Source organism: Cydia amplana, chromosome 8 (genome assembly GCF_948474715.1).
Source record: "Cydia amplana chromosome 8, ilCydAmpl1.1, whole genome shotgun sequence".
NCBI lineage: Eukaryota > Metazoa > Arthropoda > Insecta > Lepidoptera > Tortricidae > Cydia > Cydia amplana.
In genome coordinates this window covers 16496435-16516017 of record NC_086076.1, presented here as the reverse complement: position 1 = coordinate 16516017, position 19583 = coordinate 16496435, and the positions used below count along the sequence as shown (strand labels likewise).

The 19583-nt window shown below is 39.2% G+C and overlaps 1 protein-coding gene across 1 annotated transcript; it reads left to right on the top strand.

The window, feature by feature from the left end:
• The first annotated feature begins 5172 nt into the window (after nt 1–5172).
• On the top strand, nt 5173–17938 carry LOC134650595 (probable tubulin polyglutamylase TTLL2). Its single transcript, XM_063505548.1, has 12 exons — nt 5173–5292; nt 7415–7540; nt 9010–9113; nt 11164–11302; nt 12379–12541; nt 13235–13348; nt 13910–14115; nt 14800–14951; nt 15360–15501; nt 15791–15880; nt 17268–17453; nt 17744–17938. The coding sequence occupies exons 1-12, from the start codon at nt 5173–5175 to the stop codon at nt 17936–17938; spliced, it is 1737 nt and encodes a 578-aa protein (XP_063361618.1).
• Nucleotides 17939–19583: the final 1645 nt, after the last annotated feature.

Here is a 19583-nt window from a genome sequence, read left to right as displayed (position 1 = left end):
TTAAAAATAAATAATCAAAGGAGGTCATCGATCAAATGGCCCGGAGGACAAGCCATCGTTAACTGGTAGAGAATGCCTTATGGCATTAAGTCCGCCTCTTGTACTATAAGGTTTTTCTTTTGTGCAATAAAGATTAACCACTTTATTCATAAACTTTACGGTCCTGATTTAGTTCAATTATGTTTATCCCTTACTTACAAATACATAAGTTAAAGTGACAGATAAGGACAAACGATTATTACTATTATTAGCTAATTGAAGTTTGTAGCGCGTTTATGAATAAGGGGTTAAAGAAATAAAATAAATACAGATGATGACAGTAATTATATACGCATTTTATTACGGAAAAAGATTTAATATTGGGTGTAAATGAAACGGGAATTGGAAATATAAAATAAAATGATATTATATTATTCATTTCCGTAAGTCAAACCATCATCTTTATTAGCATTGACATAACGCTCAACTTCGCACAAATCCGACTAAATTACATTTCAGCAACACCTCCATATTTCACAAAAAAAATCAAGACATTATCCAAGCTATATAATCTTGACGTATATTATATCAAAGACGCCTGTACCTAATATAAACCGACCAAGTAACGAATTAGCTATACCATCATATTTAACAAACTAATTTATGACGTTTTGCAACCTTCTTATTTTGGCAAATATATTCCGACACAGCCGGGTGGTATTTTATCTGTCCAATCTCGGTCCATTGTGTATTTGCGTCTCACATTTTGCTTAATGAGAGAGTGATACGCAATGCATATTGGACGAAGATCTTAAACAAGTAGAATACCACCTCTTTCATTTGATAAACATAAAGAATAATGACAAAAGACTATGAACTCTAACTACTAGAATTAAAGTTGAGTTTTACTAACGTACATAATTATCTTTAATGAATTTTGACTGATTCTATTTCAATTTGACAGAAGCCCTGCCGTATTTATGGTCAATAAGGTCTACTGGCCTTAAAATTGTGTATGAAATTACAAGCAAATATCAGCTTAAAGAATGATAGTGTTAACGTTAGTTTGGTAACGTTAGTTTATAATGTGAAATGGGTAACGTTAACAAGCCCTGCAATAAAAAGTAAAATTACCGGTAAAATTAACGTTAACTAGCTAACGTTATAATAATGTTAAGTTATCAAGTATCGTTACCATTTACTACAGGTAATAAGGTATTTTTATGATTTTAACGTTAAGTAACGTTACTTTATAATGTGAATTGGTAACGTTAACAAGCCCTGCGTACAAGTACAAAAGCTTCAAAAATAACATCGCAAAACCATTAAATTTTATGCCAGCGATTAGAAATGCAATAACTGCAGAGTTATTATGTGATCTACCAAAAAGGTCACGCGGTAGCGTGCTGTCTGTTCATGTTTATAAACCTAAATGATCCTCTCTTGTTAATTGTGAACCGCAATAAAAAGTCATTTGATAAAATGCAATCGTGGTTAGCTTTTTGAAGAAAGTCGGGCGTGTCACGAATTGCTGGGTAACAAAGTAACGAATCACTTGGGGGTTACATCAGGATACATAGGGCAGTGTAGGGCGGGCGGGCGCGTAGGGCAGTCGAAACGCTCGCTCCCGAAGTGTCTGAACTTTCACGATGGTTTTCGATACGGACGCGATAAGCTGACATGCAAGAAACACATCATACGCCGACACGTGTTCATCTGCATATTTATTGCACGAGTTGGATGGATCGCGAACAGCCTGGCATGTCTAAAAGGTTTGTTTGGTTTGTATTTTGGTTGTTTGTTTTGTGGAAATGTTGAAAGTTTTGAGCGCCGCGGCGAATTAGTGGTATAGCGGGACAAACCAAGATCGTTGAGTTTTGAACTAAGTTATGATTTCAAACGAGCTAAGAAGTGGACTTTAGTATACCTACAGGATTTGGTACATAGTTTGCGAAATTAAAATGGCAGATAAGTAGTTTGAAAAAGATTCTCATGCTTAGAAAAAACAACACCGAAATGATCCCATAAGTGTACCACGAACAAAGTTTTGTCCGGTACACTAAAAATTGCGCACGGTTTTTTTTCCAGCTCTACGCCAGTTTTCGTAAATTTAAATTGTTACGTGTGCAATAGTCAGAAGAACAGTGAACTTTAGTTTTTTAAAGGGACCGATTTATAATAAACCCAATAAAACCAGAAAATATTTTTTGTTTAAAAGTGTTGATCCCATTGTCATCACGTCAAAATCTGGGGAAGGAAATCATCAAAACCTATTCTTCCTCAACCCTATTTACCTACTGTTGGGTATGGGCATACATCATTAATAATTTAAGTATTTATATAGTATCTACTTAGGTGTTAGGTAATTAACTCGTGGTCACGACATGCACCATTTGGAGAAGTGGAACTGCTAATGATCATAAAATTATGAATCGTTAGACTGTTTTGGGAAGTAGGTTCTTTTTTTAACCGACTTCCAAATCTCAAAGAAGGAGGTTATCAATTCGGTTGTATGTTTTTTAACCGACTTCCAAATCTAAAAGGAGGAGGTTATCAATTCGGTTGTATGTTTTTTTTTTATTTTTTTTATGTTTGTTACTCCATATCTCCGTCATTACTGGACCGATTTTGAAAATTATTTTTTTGATTGTATGTATATGCATACAGATTGGTCCCGTTTTTGTCAAAACCCAGTTCTGATGATGGGATCCATGAGGAATCGAGGGAACTCCTCAAATCTTAAAGGCACACATATAGTGATTTTTGTATTTTTATCAACAAATCAAGCATATAGATTCAAAAAAGTGACATTTGATGAAGTGGAACTGCTGATGATGATCAGAACGGAACTCTTCAACGATGCATAGCACACGTCTGACGATTTGTCCTCTTCGTTATGTTTGTTAAGCAAGTTAAGTTTTTAAGCTACATTTTTGTCAAGCTCGAGTGCTGATGATGGGATCCATGAGGAATCGAGGGAACTCCTCAAATCTTAAAGGCATGCGTATAGAGATTTTTGTATTTTCATCAACAAATCAAGCATATACATAAAAAAAGTGACATTTGATGAAGTGGAACTGCTGATGATGATCAGAACAGAACTCTTCAACGACGCATAGTTCACGTTTGGCGATTTGTCATCTTCGTTATGTTTGTTAAGCAAGTTAAGTTTTTAAGCCACAATTTTGTCAAGCTCGAGTTCTGATGATGGGATCCACGAGGAATCGAGGAAACTCCTCCAATCATAAAGGCATGCGTATAGAGATTTTTGTATTTTCATCAGAAAATCGAGCATTTTCATTAAAAACTGTCGCATTTGATGAAGTGGAACTGCTGATGATGATCATAACGGAACTCTTCAACGACGCATAGCTCGCATTTGGCGATTTGTCCTTTTCGTTATGTTTTTTAAGCAAGTTAGGTTTTTAGGCACATTTATGTCAATCTCAAGTCCTGAACATGGTATCCATGAGGAATCGAGGGAACTTCTCAAATCTTAAAGGCATCCGTATAGAATTTTATATATTTTCATCAGAAAATCAAGCATTTACATTAAAAACTGTGGCATTTGATGAAGTGTAACTGCTGATGATTATCAGAACAGAACTCCTCAACGACGCATAGTACACGTTTTGTGATTTTCAATTTCGATTTTGACTTGGATTGGGCCCCGGACTCCGGACTCGGACCCGTACTCGGACTCGGACCCAGACCCGGACCTTGACCCGGAAAACCACTATGATACCTAAACTAAATCAACCACTATGATTACCATAAAATGTATACATATTACCAAATAAAGTATAAGTACCGTTAAGTGGGTTAGGCTAGTAGTTAGAGAAGTCGGTTTTTTTCTATTAAAGATTATTTTTATTTTTTTTATTTTTTTTATGTTTGTTACTCCATATCTCCGTCATTACTGGACCGATTTTGAAAATTCTTTTTTTGATTGTATGTATATGCATACAGATTAGTCCCGTTTTTGTCAAAACCCAGTTCTGATGATGGGATCCATGAGGAATCGAGGGAACTCCTCAAATCTTAAAGGCATACATATAGTGATTTTTGTGTTTTTATCAACAAATCAAGCATATACATTCAGAAACGTGACATTTGATGAAGTGGAACTGCTGATGATGATCAGAACAGAACTCTTCAACGACGCATAGTTCACGTTTGGCGATTTGTCCTCTTCGTTATGTTTGTTAAGCAAGTTTAGTTTTTAAGCCACATTTCTGTCAAGCTCGAGTTCTGATGATGAGATCCATAAGGAATCGAGGGAACTCCTCAAATCTTAAAGGCATACATACGACTACACTACACACTATATAGTGATTGTTGTGTTTTAATCAACAAATCAAGCATATACATTTAAAAAGTAACATTTGAGGAAGTGTAACTGCTGATGATGACCAGAACGAAACTCTTTAACGACGCATAGCTCGCGTTTGGCGATTTTTTCTTTTCGTTATGTTTGTTAAGCAAGTTAGGTTTTTAAGCCATATTTATGTCAAGCTCAAGTTCTGAACATGGGATCCATGAGAAATCGAGGGAACTCCTCAAATCTTAAAGGCTCACGTACAGAATTTTCTGTATTTTCATCATAAAATAAAGCATTAACATTAAAAACTGTCGCATTTGATGAACTGGAACTGCTGATGATGATCAGAACAGAACTCTTCAACGACGCATAGTACATGTTTGGTGATTTCGAATTTCGACTTTGACTTGGACTGGGACCCGGACTCGGATCCAGATCCGGACTCGTACCCGGATCCGGTTCGGACCCGGACCCGGACCTGGACTCGGATTCGGACTCGGACCTGGACTAGACCCGGACTCGGACCCGGACTCGTACACAGACCCGGACCTTGACCCGGAAAACCACTATGATACCTAAACTAAATAAACCACTATGATTACCTACCATAAAATGTAGGTATAAAGTATGATGAGGCCAAACCCCTCCCGCTCAAACCCCCGTACACCGCACCGCATGCGCCGTTAAGTGGATTAGGTTAGGTTTGAACTGCTATCCTCACAGAACCGAACAAAAGTGGGTTAGGTTAGGTTAGAACTGCGAGCCTTACAGAAACGAAATGCTTCCTTTTCTACATAGCGCACCATCTACAATAATCTTTCACCGGGCAGCATAGAAGTCGGTTTTTTTTCTTAAAAGTTATGTTGTGTTAAATGTTAAATAATGTCGTTTTGTTAAAGGAGAAACGAGCCATGGCGGAGCTGTGTGAGGTAGACGAACCGTTCATTTACAGACTCAACGACAATGGATCAGGACCCAGTCTACTTGTTAAGGTAGGTAGTCATGTTAATATATTCACATAAAGTATCGTTTTTAAACCACGTCGGTGGCAAACAAGCATACGTCCCGCCTGGCGGTAAGCAGTCACCGTAACCTATGGACGCCTGCAACTCCAGAGGTGTTACATATAAAAAACATTAGGTAGGTACTTTTATGCGCGTGTTCGGTAAAGTGGCACTCTCCTCTTTACCTTTCATTCGTATTTCGTGATTTCATTTATGAGTAGGCTTATTGTTAAATATTTTAAGACATTATAGGTATTCGACTTTTCAATAAACTTGAAGGTATGCGTTAACATTAACATTTAATCAGCTTAATTTTAATGCACATAAGTAGCAACCCAATTACAATTAATACGTTCTCATATAATGAGGAAGAAGTGTCACCTGTTCCCAATCAAAAATATCCTTGATATTCTTAATCCGTGTCGGAAAGCGGATTGGCGTAGGTAGGGAGGTACATACACAAAAGAATTTAAAAAAAGGGCCGGCCAAGGAAGTTATTATTTACATGAAACATTGACATATGCAGGAAGAAGGTAAGGTCAACGAAATGCTATTAAGTCCTTAAGTTATTATAATATAAATAAGGATAACCGGCTATACTGTAGGTATAATTCGCTCATGATTGGATGCTTACTCTTAGATTAGGGTTGCCATACGTCCTGATACGCCGGGAGGCCGGAACTTGTCCCGGTTTGATTTGAAGCATGGTGTCCCGGCGTCCCGGTCGATAAGCAAATTGTCCCGGTTTAAAAATCATAGTTATTTAGTAGGGGGCTGGACTTGGTAAATAATAATATCAGGTACCTACATTACCTACAATAAACACGACTATAACTAGCAGTTAGGGTGTTATCATATTGTCCGATCCGATATCGGATGATCTTTGGAGAAAAACAGCTGCTAGAAAATGCCCCATGGCATCACTATTTTTACTTTTACATTAACGCTTTCTTTTGAACAACATACAATAATTAAATGTATGAAAACCGTAAAAAGGCACTTTTTTAATTTTTGTAGGCGTATTGGATCGGATTATGTGAAAACGTCCTTAATCTTAATGTCAAAACATCCTTAGGTACTTCGCTTACAACAGCACTATTAATTATGCGGAATTTTTCAAATTCATCATGCTAGCTTGGAAAGACGCCAAAAAGGAAAAGCTTATAAAACTGGCAGGCAAACTTACAAAACTTAATTATAACAAATTGGCAACAGCTACTTTTGCATAACGACGTATTTAAAGTGCATTATATTAGGGTGCCCTTGCAAACACAACCTAGCGGCATTTCTTGTAAAACTTTGAATACTTTGAAGTTAGGTTTAAAGAACTTTATTTCTCAAAGAAATTTACATTTCGCTTAATGAGAAAAATTACATAAAAGTTCCTTTTTGTTATATACATTTATTAACAATAACGTCGTTGATATTTTGGAGTTGTAATCGCTCAGCTTTGTAGGAAGGCTAAATCGGAGTTTTCTAACCTATAATAGATTAGGGGTGGTTAGGTTACCCCAGCATGACAACAAAGTTCAGCCAGGTTAAAGAAATCATCCTCCCTTCCTCCACTGTATTTAAACTCACTCACTAGTGTTGTATGTCATGAAATTAATCACTCTAAATTACGACGTGTTTTATTGATAATACGGCCTCATTTTCAACGGCATATTTTTTGGATATCCATTAGTGTTTTAGATAGTTCTTTCCATTTGCCATGAGTATAATTAATTGTTCAAGCGTTCCAGTGCAAGAGCGTTCTCTGATTACGCACAGTTTTTATGAATGTCAAGGTCTCATTTCACTGGTCTGTCGAGGAACTTGATCAGAATATACGAGTATGAATAATTGTGTTGCGTGTCGTTAGGTGCATTGGCACAGACAGTGACGACAAATTTATCAAGCCTATAGTCGAGCCAGGCTATTTATAACGGAACGACCTTGACTTGAAATAGACATAATTTCTAGCTGTACCTAACTTTGGTAAACTGTTAGAAAATGCCCTATGGCATCACTATGCTTGGTCTTGGCTTGGTCTCCGGCAGACCATGTATGCAGCGTATACAGATGTTTTTAAATCATAGACAAACATTTCTGTGCTTCTTTTTCTGATCAGGTGTGCAGTGAGCGTGGCTGGCGCATATACCAGGGATATAATGGATGCGTCGAGGAGCGTTGGAACCTGTGGTGGAGGACCAGCGCCTTCCCAGCTGCCAGTTATAAGACCCTGGGCGATTGGCAGGTAACCTTCACTCTTAAAATTTGTTTGTCGTGTGCTAGAGGTGCAGCAGGCGTGCCAAGGGCATTGTAACAATGGCAGACCACCGCTTCCCCGTCGCCGATTACAAAACCCTGAATGATTTGTAGGTTACCTTCTACATCTTTTTCATCATATCAGCTTACGATTATGGGTTTCCACATCTGAAAAAAAAACCGACACAAGCCTATCTTTTCCTCCGCAAGTCCGTACAGAGTACAGAAGTACGGGCGAGATCCTCTCGATGTCTTAGCAAATATTCCAAACTTGATTAGTGATAGTATTAGCTATTTAAAGTTAAACAATGTGCAACCTCGCCATACCAGCCACAGTTTTTCACCATATATTCCTGCATCTTGTTGGAGACTATTAATCTCTGCTGCATTTTCAGTGTACTGTCGCAATTCTAAAATTTTAAACTCCAATGGATCATCTTTCACCATCATCCGGCACTTAGGTTTGGCAATTTAGATAAGCGCAATGACTACTTTATTTAGGATCATCTTATTTTTGGCAGGTTAGAGTGGCCAGATTGCGAAATAGCAATCAGCATGCGTGATTTGAGAGTCCATGCATGCAAGTGATTTTATAAAATTAATTGATACCTATATTTTACTCTATAAGAAGCTTTATTAAAAGTTCACTTTCGTACGTAAATGTAGCCAGTCGAGCTATCTACAGCGATGAATGTACAATTTTATTGACACCCCGTTTTTATGACGAGAAGGGAGGCCGAAAAGGAAGTGGGGACCATTCATGGATGCGTGTGTACGTCACGTTTACCGCACGTGACACTACTATAAAGCAAAACAGCATAAATATTATTACTCGTATAAGCTTACTAAGGTATTACGTATTTAACATAACATAACTATATCTATGCAACCAGCTTTAACAAAACCCACTACCTATTTTTCCTTTTAAAAGGCCGGCATCGGCAATAGTAAACTAACTGTGTTTTCATTCAGATGGACATTTTAAAGCCTGATAAAAAGGATAAGTCATAAAAAGTTTTATAGTAAAAGGAAGTCTATTCGCGAGTTCGGTCGGTTCCGACCTTATGACTACAGCTGTCTGCCCTCATATTTTATATCTAGTGTAAGATTAAAAACAACAAAGCACCATTTAAACCAATATTTATTAGGGAATCACAAAATATGAGAGTTTAGGTCTTTTTAGGCAATACGCGACGCTGTCTAGGCACAAACCCGATCTCCAAGATGGCTGACGTTACTAGTGTTGCTGCATTCCCGGTTATTGTAGTGATGTGAAGACCGCTAAATTACGATACCGCCTTTTACTAGTAAATAATTGAAATTGGTACAGATTTAAGGAAAATAGTAAAATATATTATCCATAACGATTCCAGATCAAATTCATAACCTGTTATTTATTACAACCAAAATACGCCTCCAGGTGTTTGGAAATTGACATAGCATCTATATTTGTTACAGTTTATGAACCACATACCTAAAGGCGGGTCAATCTGCCGGAAAGACAGCCTGTCTAGGCTCCTGCGCTGCATGAGGCGGATCTACGGATCTATATATGATTTCAGGTAAATAGCATTGTATACGTATGTAGGTACATACAGGTAGTATACAGTGTTTACTTAAGGGAAACTTCTGGTTGTCAACGCGAAGTAACAATATTAAGTTTAATTTCCGAAATACCGGTTATGCCGTAATATAGCCAGAGATTTGCCCATTTGTGGGACGTGGGGTTTCAGCCCAAAGGGGTAGTTCTATCTGTCATGTTGTATGTAAAATAAACACAAGGAAAAACATTTCTTCGATAATCTAATAATACTTATTTATCGAAATCGTTGCTCGTTCATTCATCGGAATTTGTTTACGAATTCGATAACGAAGAAACATCGACATCGGCTGAACATCAATCGTTTTTACAATTTGAGTCGATTAAAAGAGACAGAACCAATGGCTTTTGAACACGCAAGCTACGCAATCGAATGTGGTTGTAAATATTTTTTATCTGAGGGCAGACGGATTTATAGGTACTGTAGAAAGCTTGTTGTTTTTGTTGTATATAGAATTTAATTCTACGCAAACATGAAAAAATGTCACAACGTCAGTTTTACGCCAATGATATTATATATACATAAACATAACTAAGTAGTATAGATAGGTTATACTCATACATAATAAGCACAACTATATACTTCCATATTTATTTCATAACTATGAATCTGTTTTGTTGATTTATTTTCACAATCCGTTCATCTTTGTTACCCACTTTGTTAAGAACATAACAACGAACATTTATGAAAAACTTATAACAATTTTTTCTTTTCTGAATCAATAGTCCTTGAGATTCTGAGTCGAAATAACCCAAAAATTGTAAGTTATTCTTAAAAAAAGTAAACGATATGTACACTTTTTTCTGAACCCCCATTTGAATCATTTTCGTATGAGTAAAAATTCTTATATTTAGCCCAAATATTCGTGCTGCATCTCTCTCCAGAGATAATCGTGATAGCAAACTACGACGTCAATTGCAGCATAAACCGACCGCAAGCGTGATGCGTTATATCGACCTATCAACGTCAGATCTTAGATTAGAATCCAAACATGTATTCGTAGCCAGACGATGAATGTAGCATAGCCCAATCTTCTTCAGATATATTATTTGAAAATTGTACTGTATTGTATAAAGAATAGAATTCACGTTACGTTACACGTTTGAAAACGATTCGAGGTTTAGAAAGCAATCGCATCATATTGTTTGAGGTTTGAGGCACCGCTGAAAATTGCTACTCCAGCCTTCTTCTTCATCTTCTTTCATTAAGGGTTCGACTTTTGTGGATAATGAAATAAATGCACTTTCCTATTGATAATTACATCCCTTTTTGGTAACGTTTTAGTGTTAGCAGAAACAAACATCAGCATTTATTGAAATCCAGAAAAAACATACAAATTTATGACACTTTATTGCGTCATTGATGACGTGGCGTCGAAAAGGTTGAAAACGACTAGTGTAGATATTTGCAGCGGTATCTCGGTCTGATATTTCATGAACATGACTGAAGGATGTTATTCTGGCAGCGAAAAGGCACAAGTCACCGTCGATTTGACTGGGGCCTCGCGTGCCCGCCGGCATTACCCGTAATGCCGTGTGACTTTATATTTTTATACTTGTACACAAAACTTCGGGCTCGCAACGGCCGGCTTTTCTGTATTACGGCTGGCAATAAAAAGTTGGGTATTACTGTTTCGAGTTCCCTATGGTTTGGTTTATTGAATTGTTTTCTTTCCTGTACACGGAATAATAGTGTTCCGGATTTTTGGCAGGCTTGCCCGGAGTCGATTTCAATTCAAATTGATATTATCTTACCTACGTTTAGTTTTAAGAACCAGAAAATCATTAATTTCGTATGATAAGGAAAGTAAATAGGTTATAGTTGGTCAAACCAATTTGTCAGTAAATAACTACCTGGAAAACTATATTCATCCTTTTCTTTTGGGTGCTAGTACTAGTGTAAGACAAATATAGTATGGTTCTCTCAGTCTATGTTTGAAATGAGGCAGTCCTTTGACAAACTATACGTTTGTTACCTTTGGATTTGGCGTTGACAGAGTCTTTATTTCCAGCCCACCCTGCTTCCACCTGCCCCTGGAGTACGCCAAGCTGGTGGCCGAGTGTTCCCGGCTCCGGCACGAGCAGGACGGCGCCGTGTGGATCCACAAGCCTGTGGCGCAGAGCCAGGGCCGGGGCATTTTTCTGTTCCGGGTATGTACTCTTACCATCAGGCAAAGAGAATAGATACTATTCGCTAGGTGCACGACTGGTGCTGCCCTCATTTTGTCGGACTTTCTACGTTAAATCTATTTTTTTTGGAGATCCAACAACTATGACATTAACATAGAAATTTTAGTAGATACAGGAAGCCAATTATAGGAACTTATGGAGTAAAATTAGTTCAAGCGGCTGCCGTTAGTACTAATGTCGGACATTCCATAAGATTACCTGTGCTTGTGACGATCAGCGCCACTTCCCCCTCCACCGACTTCGCACCTTGCCAAATGCCAATAGAGGGGTCCTGTCCTAGTAAATTTTGTAGTCACAGTAAATGTACACACGATTTAAACTCAACATGAAAATGTATGAAACTATCAAAAAATGTACATATTATTATATTATGGATATTTTATTATTTTTATATCATTTCGACTCATGGTCTTTTACTGATACAGTATGTGTTAATATTGTTGAATATCAAATGGTGTCATAAACGCCATCTAGCTGAGCATAGGCCAAAGGTGTGTGCGCCATCTATCCGCGAATGACTTTTTCTTGATTTCCGAGGCATGTTTTTTCCTTAAAACTTTATTCATCTTAAACGGAGTTACGTATCTCTTTGCCATCAGGTGATTTGTCTGTTCGTCTGCCTCCTCATCTTGCTCGCGTTGGCCATTTTGCCACGGCTCATGGGAGCTTGGGGTCCGCTTGGCAACTAATCCCAGGAATTGGCGTGGGTTGTTGGGACTTGTTTTTACGAAAGTGACTGCCATCTGAGCCTCCAAGCTAGAACTAGGCCTTATTGGGATTAGTCCGGTTCCCTCACGATGTTTTCCTTCACCGAAAAGCGACTGGTAAATATCAAATGCTATTTCGTACATAAGTTGCGAAAAACTCATTGGTACGAGCCGCGACCTCCGGATTGCAAGTCGCACGCTCTTCGTCTGCCTCCTGCATCATATAAAAAATGCTTTATCTGCATTCGTAATCCACCTCTCCTTTTTCTACGCTTTTATGAGAGCAGTTGAAGCGAGATCTATAAGTTTACTTTCTCATCTAAATTTCAGAGCATCTGCGAGATGCGGTGCGGCAGCGCGGCGGTCGTGCAGCGTTACATCGAGCGGCCGCTTCTTATAGCGGGATACAAGTTCGACCTGCGGCTCTACGTGTGCGTGCCCGGGTACAGGCCGCTCACGGCGTATATGTACGCTGAGGGACTGGCTAGATTCGGTAAGAAAGACCATCACCCGCGTCTTCCCGGCTTTTCGCCACGGCTCTTGGGAGCCTGGGGCCCGCTTGGTAACTTATCCCAACAAGAATTGTTTTTACGAAAGTGACTATTTTAAAATTTCCGACGGCACATCAGGAGGCCTAGCCAAGTTGATAATCGTTTGCAGTAAACAAAACGAATCGCTATTGTCCCTCTTTCACTCTTTCATATTTATTATATTGTGCTTTTATAGTGCGATAGATAGCGTTTAGTTTCGTTTCTCTGCGAACGATAACCATCTTAGCTAGGCCCCCAGTAGTTAGGACGCCGCCACACCGTCTGCATTGTGCCGACACTACTAATCACGTCAATCACTTAATCTTTGGTGTCAGTCTCAAGTTGTCAAGATCGGTTGCATCTTTTATGATAAATATTTTATTACCTACATAAAAAAGTGGTTTCTCCAATAAAATCCAGCAGTTTTGAAGTCAAGTTTAAAACATGATTTTTTTTTCGTGATGTCTTTGTATCTCCATTTTGGATTTCACGGGCGCATAAATCCCGGTCTTTTGATAGGCTTGCGTGGGGATATTGATCCAACACGTAGATGCCCTTTGGAGAGTATTAATGTCATGTTCATTTCGTGATGTCTTTTATTGTTACACGGGTTATCAATATTTTTGTATGTCATACACCGACTTATTTTCTTTCAGGGACGGATAAATATACATTGTCAGACATCCACAACCCATACAGACACCTGACGAATTCCTCTCTCAACAAAACGGGCCCTCGGTATGCCGAGTGCAAGGATAGGATAGGGAGCGGTGAGTATTTAGGACGTGCATTTGATCCTTTTACTTACCTACTATCAACACAGCCAAATTCATTACCTACATTGCGGTATCTGATCAAACTTTTGCAAGCAGTTTACCTTAGTAGTCGGCACTGTAACGTAAATTGCATGAAAGTAAAGTTCTTATTAGTCTAAAATAAAAATTGTAACACAGGCTGGAGTCTTACCACATTCTTACCATTAATCTGATAATTTTGAGTGTATTTTACTTTGTTGTTCAAGTATTTCGGTGGGTCCAGATTTGGCGAATCAGCTGTCATTTGCGAATTGCTTGCGCATAGGCTTTGCAATCCGGATCCAAAATGTATGAAATTATCCGGACCTGGATCCGGATCTGCGGATATTCCCATACATTTCGGATCCGTGTGCGTACCCTACTTCCGCACTGAACTTCAAACTACATTATAAGTACTTACTTAATGCACGCGAGAAATTGCGAAAATTTCGCGGGCGTATTCGCGGCGTTTGTTAAATTTGGTTATCACCTTATGGTGATATTTAATTTTGAGAAATATATTAATGTTCAATTCAGGCTGCAAGTGGACATTGAAACAAGTTCGTCGAGCGCTAGTGGGCCGATGGGAAGCCACGGAGTGGCTCGCATGGCAGCGGATCCGAGCTTTAGTTACCCTGACACTCTTAGCGCAGGCAACAGGAACTCCACCTGCGAGGAACTGTTTCGAGTTCTATGGCTTCGATGTTCTGCTGGATGATGCCTTGAAGCCATGGCTCTTGGAGGTAAATTCCGGACCAGTGTATCTACTTAGTGTATTGGACCCATTGGAGCCATTGGATCTAGTGTAGTAGTGGACTTAGTGTGGCGGCGGATCAGGGCCTTGGTCACGTTGATTGTTTTAGCTAACGCCACAGAAACTGCCCCTGAGAGGAACTGCTTTGAACTATATGGATTCGGTGTTCTATTGGACGATGCCCTGAAGCTCTTGAAGGTTATTTCTTGACCTGGTGGGTATAAGATCCATTTCACCCTGAATATTAGCTCAGACAATGGAACTCTTGCGAGGAAATGCTTCGAGTTCTATGGCTTTATAGGACTTGTTATAGGGCTTGTTATAGCACGACGCCATTTTTAACTTTTTACCAAAGTCCACAGTAATATTGATTTTTGAATATGGATCTGTTGTTAATAATAATCATCTTCGCCAGTTTAAGACATTCCTAACCCTTAACACTCCTCCGAGTCTCTCGAACAACGAACGATGAACGATGAACGATGTTCGATATTCGAGTATGAATATGAACATCATAAATAGGAAAAACTGCCCATTTACCGACGCTATCAATGATAGGAACTTACAAACTTTGCTACCTATATGCAAAACTGGTTAATTTTCTAGAGGTTACGTAAACAGGTACAGGTAGAGCCAATAATTAGGTAGTGTGACCTGCTCATTTATGTTTCAGGTGAACCTCTCACCAGCGCTGGCGGCAGATTGCGAGGCCGACGTGACCGTGAAGAGACCGATGCTGCACGAGCTGTTCGACCTGCTCGGTCTCCCCATGCGGCACACCGGTCTCTCGCTTCTACAAGGGCCACCTGCCGCGCATATCAACAGGTATACAGTTTGTTTTAGGCGAATCTCTCGCTGGAGTGGTGGCGGATTGCGAGGCCGATTTGACCGTAAAGAGGCCAATGCTGCACGAGCTGTTTGACTTGCTCGGCCTCCACATGCAGCACACCGGCCTCTCGATGCCGCAGGGGCCGCTAGCCTCCCATAGTAATAAGTAGATTCAGCAGCATTCATGTAGCTCCTGTAAATATCGAACGAACCGCGTATGATGTACCTGATTGTTCCCTATAAATAGGGTAACTAGCATTATGCATTCATCCAGATCTAGGGTAGAAAAGACAGCAGAATAACGATTGTAGCCGCCGCAATAGCTTTTTCTAGCTAGTCGAGGTGTTACGGGGACCTCTCCGTTCACGAAAAGTATAACACTTGGACATTTTAAATAATTTCCAGTGCATCATCAGACAGCTGCGACAGTACAGTGCGACCCCGTACATCAGTACCGTCGGCGGGTCGCCCACGTCCGTTGCGGCGGCGGCGCGCCATGCCAATACACTGCGTGACGCTGCAAGCGCCCTCTCTCGACAAAGACACGGTAACTGTTAACAGCATCTTGGAAATGTGATATTATACATATTGCTCTGTGGCTTAATGAGTAGACTATAGCGTAATATCCGGCGTATGATGTTTGATGTTATTTTACAGAAGTCGCATCATTCGCTAATTTTAATATGTCTGTTCTAATTTGTAATGTCGGCAACCAAATTAATTCCCGAATTTGCCGCAGTCAATATCATGTACAAGACGAGCGACTGCCACCACACCTAACAATGTAATTTTTGGTTTTGTCTGAGTGTTTGTCAAATTTTAACTATGTTTATCAGGAATCCAATGACAAAGGAAAATACACAACCAGCGGAAGCCCATCTAGCACCTCCACATCTTCAGGAAGTCCTGAGGAATCCGACTGCCAGGTGATTTCATATTGTTATCCAGTCAGGTGATGGTATGTGCCATTTTATTTAAAGTTGTCCCCTACACTTTTTTTCAAAATTGGGATATTTTATGTTATTTCTACTCAGAATCATGAGCTCTTTTGATCCTAATAGGAGAAAAAAAGTGTCCCAAGATTTCCATACATTTATCGATCTTTCCATTCCGAAACCGCTTTCCATTTCAAAGTCTATGAAAAATGGTAACGGAATGGGAAAAAACCTTGGGACACTTTTTTTCACCTATTAGGATAGAAAGAGCTCGTGATTTTGAGTAGAAATAACATAGAAATTCACAAAATAAAAAAAAAAGTGTAGGAGACAACTTTAAATAAAATGGTCCGTATAGGTACGTCATTTGAGTAATCTGCACTTTCTCTCAAATAATCGAATTTTGGGCATCTTGACATACGCACGCACAAAAGCGTCTGATTCAAGTTGACTTTACTGTATTTTTGTAGCCATTATTTATTTTATTACTTTGAAGAATTTAAAGATTGTGAAAATGTCTAAAAAATTACTTCCCAGCCAAAATACGACGTTGAAGTGTTAACTTTTGAATGGAAATTTGATTCCCTTTGTTAATCCGGTTTCGTTTCAGTGGTTAACGATTCTGAAGAAGTTATAGCCAAAATTGTAAGTATGTAGTAAGTGAAAAAAATCTAAACACGAAAATAGCACATCCATTTTTCAAAGTTTTAACTTGTGCGCCACCTATCGAAACTAGCGTTCACTAGTTTACCGACTGGTTGGTTACATTACAACAGAATCAGGCTTGTGAGATTGTGTTCAGAGTTCTGTTGGCAGAACATAGATGTCGCGCATCGGTAGGTAATATCATTTAGGCCCACTTGCACCATTCCACTAACCCGGGGTTAACCGGTTAAACCTGGAGTTACCATGGTTACCAGTACAATTTGACACTAGGTTAACGGTTTCAATGCTTAACCCCGGGTTAGTGGGATGGTGCAAGTGGGCCTTAGAGGGTTTAATAATATTTTTTTAGTAGGTAATTTCCTTTTTTATAGAATACGCTGGCTCTAGTGAAAAGGGGTAAAAGTTTCCTAAATTTGCTGCTGTATAAATAAGCTGTAGCTAGGTACGATTAATTCTGACATGACATGTCGATTGTTTGTCTTCGAGAGAGTTGCTGGCCCAACGTGAATCCCAAGATGCAATGGGTTTTAAAAGACGTAGGAAATTAAATCTGAACTTAGTCCCGTAGTTCCCAAAAAAAACCTTCTAATTGCACTTTTCTTAATGACTTAACTTAAATGATAGTACACGTACAAAATTATTTGTATTTTGTACACATATTTTCACAAAAGAATTCGGCATTATTATCCTAACACTTGAAAATATATCCCAGTCAACCCCAAGTGTGGCCACACCGTCGACGGAGGACGAGTCGTGGCGCGGCGGGCACGCGACGGCGGCGAGCCGGCGGCGCATGATCAACGCGTGCTCGTGGGGCAACGGCGTGCGCTGGGAGCGCGCGCCGGCGCGCGTGGGCCAGTGGGTCAGGATATACCCACACACGCTGCCTGATGATGAGGTGAGATCGTGCAATAACTCATTTGCTTTTGCCATACGTCACATTGACTACAACAAAAAATTACAAACGAGTTAAAAAAGTTCTAAGATGTTTATAAATGTACTATGGGATTCTAATGATGTATTTCATGGAAGTGTAAATCATTATCCATTATATGTATATGTACTAAAACCTATTTCCTCGCAATTGTGGGTAAATTCTTCTTTGAATTTTGAGGCTACATAATTTTTTTCCTAGAAACAAATATTTTTCTAAGTAAATAACTTTACTATTGCTGTTTGTAATTTTAGATTCAGATCGAAGAAGTTCGCGAAAGTGTGGCCAACGTGTCAAAATTCGTTCGCGCAGCGCGCGAGGTGGCGCGCGAAAACGCTAGAGACGCGCGGGCGCCTCGCGACTCGACGCGCGACGCTGATTTCGAGGCCACACTGCGCAAGAAGTTGGCTTACGGGCCCAACTTTGAAGTGTGGCTACCGCCTGTCTAATCTGTCTAAGTCTGTAAAAAATCGGCCTGGGCATACCGTAGCTCGCCTTAGGATTAAGTTTAAGTTTTTAAACTTAGAGAGTAGTTAGGTAAATGAAGTCGGTTGACTACACGGTTGTATTGGATCTCATTTGCAATACAGTGTGGGCCAAAAATTCGTTGACAAAGAGTCTTACTGCGGCATTTGGTTGGTAACAAACCTTTGCGTTTGTGTATAATCTGTGTGTGTGATTAAATTAAATTATTGTGATTTTAATTTTTTAATGTATATTTTGTAAAAGATGTGCATGTAAGAAAATATTCAGGTTTATTTGTCACAGTATTTTTGAGCCAGCCTGTATGCATTTCCCTACTTAGGTAACAAATAAATGCTTGCTCAAATTATAGTATTACTTTTTTCATTTCGTCTTTCATGCCCTTACATATTTGATAACGAATTTCTATTTGTGAACACCTAATCTTATCTTATACCTTTAATCGAGCAATTCTTGTATATATATTTAGGTATTTATTTATATATCTATTTCCGGGATCTTGGAAACGGCTCTAACGAATTTGATGAAATTTTAGGTCTTATCTCTGACAAAACGCGCATTTTTGAGTTTTTTTTTTTCGAGTTCAAGCTCGTGTGAATACCAAATCATTAGAATAGAGGCCGAATATAACAGAAACCATACTCAAGCTAAATATGCAGTCTACACCGTTCAAGGTGTCATTTACACTTGGAAACAATACGAGCAGCTAACGAGCGCGACGCGAGAGCCGTAACTCGACTATTTGCAAGCTAAACTAGCTCGGAACGGAACTATTGTTTACTTTGAGGTTAGGTTGCGCCACAGAATAAATAATAGTACTAGGTACAGAAGACTCGCACTCTCTAACAAAACGCGTCTGTTACGATCAGGACAGATATGGCCGCTAGGTGGCGATAGCGCCACGCGCGGCTTATGGCTATAGCCACCAAAATTGGTGTGGAACGGATGTACTTTTAGCTAAGTACTTGTAGCAAACCGACGAAATCGCGGAGTGAGCCACGCCTGGTTGCGCATTTACTTCTGTTGGTTGTATGTAATACTGCAATGTTATTTTTTACTAATTACGTAATACAACAAGTCATAAGACTGATATGCAGAAAAAACCTTTAAAAAAGATCCTTAAATTTAAATAATGTAAAAAAAATTAAAAATCTTGGACATTTCCGTGACTTGGGCTGGGCTTAAAACCATTAAACCGTAACCATTAAACCATTAAATTTCACTAATGTGGCCACACATTAGTGAAATTTCTAACAATAACAAGTTCTACTTTTAGTTAAATTTTGAAAATCTGCGCTGTTCTCATCATAATCGTCATATCAATCATCAATACACCTTAGTCCCCGCCACAGACATACAATTCATATTACTTCTATGGTCCCCGCGGCAGCGTCTGTGCCTGTTTGTGTGTTCGTGTTCGCGATAAACTGAAAAGCTATACTGAACGGATTTTCATGCGGTTTTCATTTCACCTATCGATAGAGTGATTCTTGAGGAAGGTTTGTGTATAATTTGTTAACCCGTGCGAAGTCGCTAGGCGAATCGCTAGTATTTTTATAAAAAATTGACATTTATGGTGATAACATCTGGGAGACCGAGCTTTGCTCGGAA

Coding starts and splice junctions, on each gene's coding strand:
- LOC134650595 (XM_063505548.1), top strand. CDS start 5,173: ATGTTAAATAATGTCGTTTTGTTAAAGGAGAAACGAGCCATGGCGGAG. Junction 5,293..7,414: donor GACCCAGTCTACTTGTTAAG/GTAGGTAGTCAT, acceptor TTTTCTGATCAG/GTGTGCAGTGAGCGTGGCTG. Junction 15,881..17,267: donor CTGAGGAATCCGACTGCCAG/GTGATTTCATAT, acceptor AATATATCCCAG/TCAACCCCAAGTGTGGCCAC.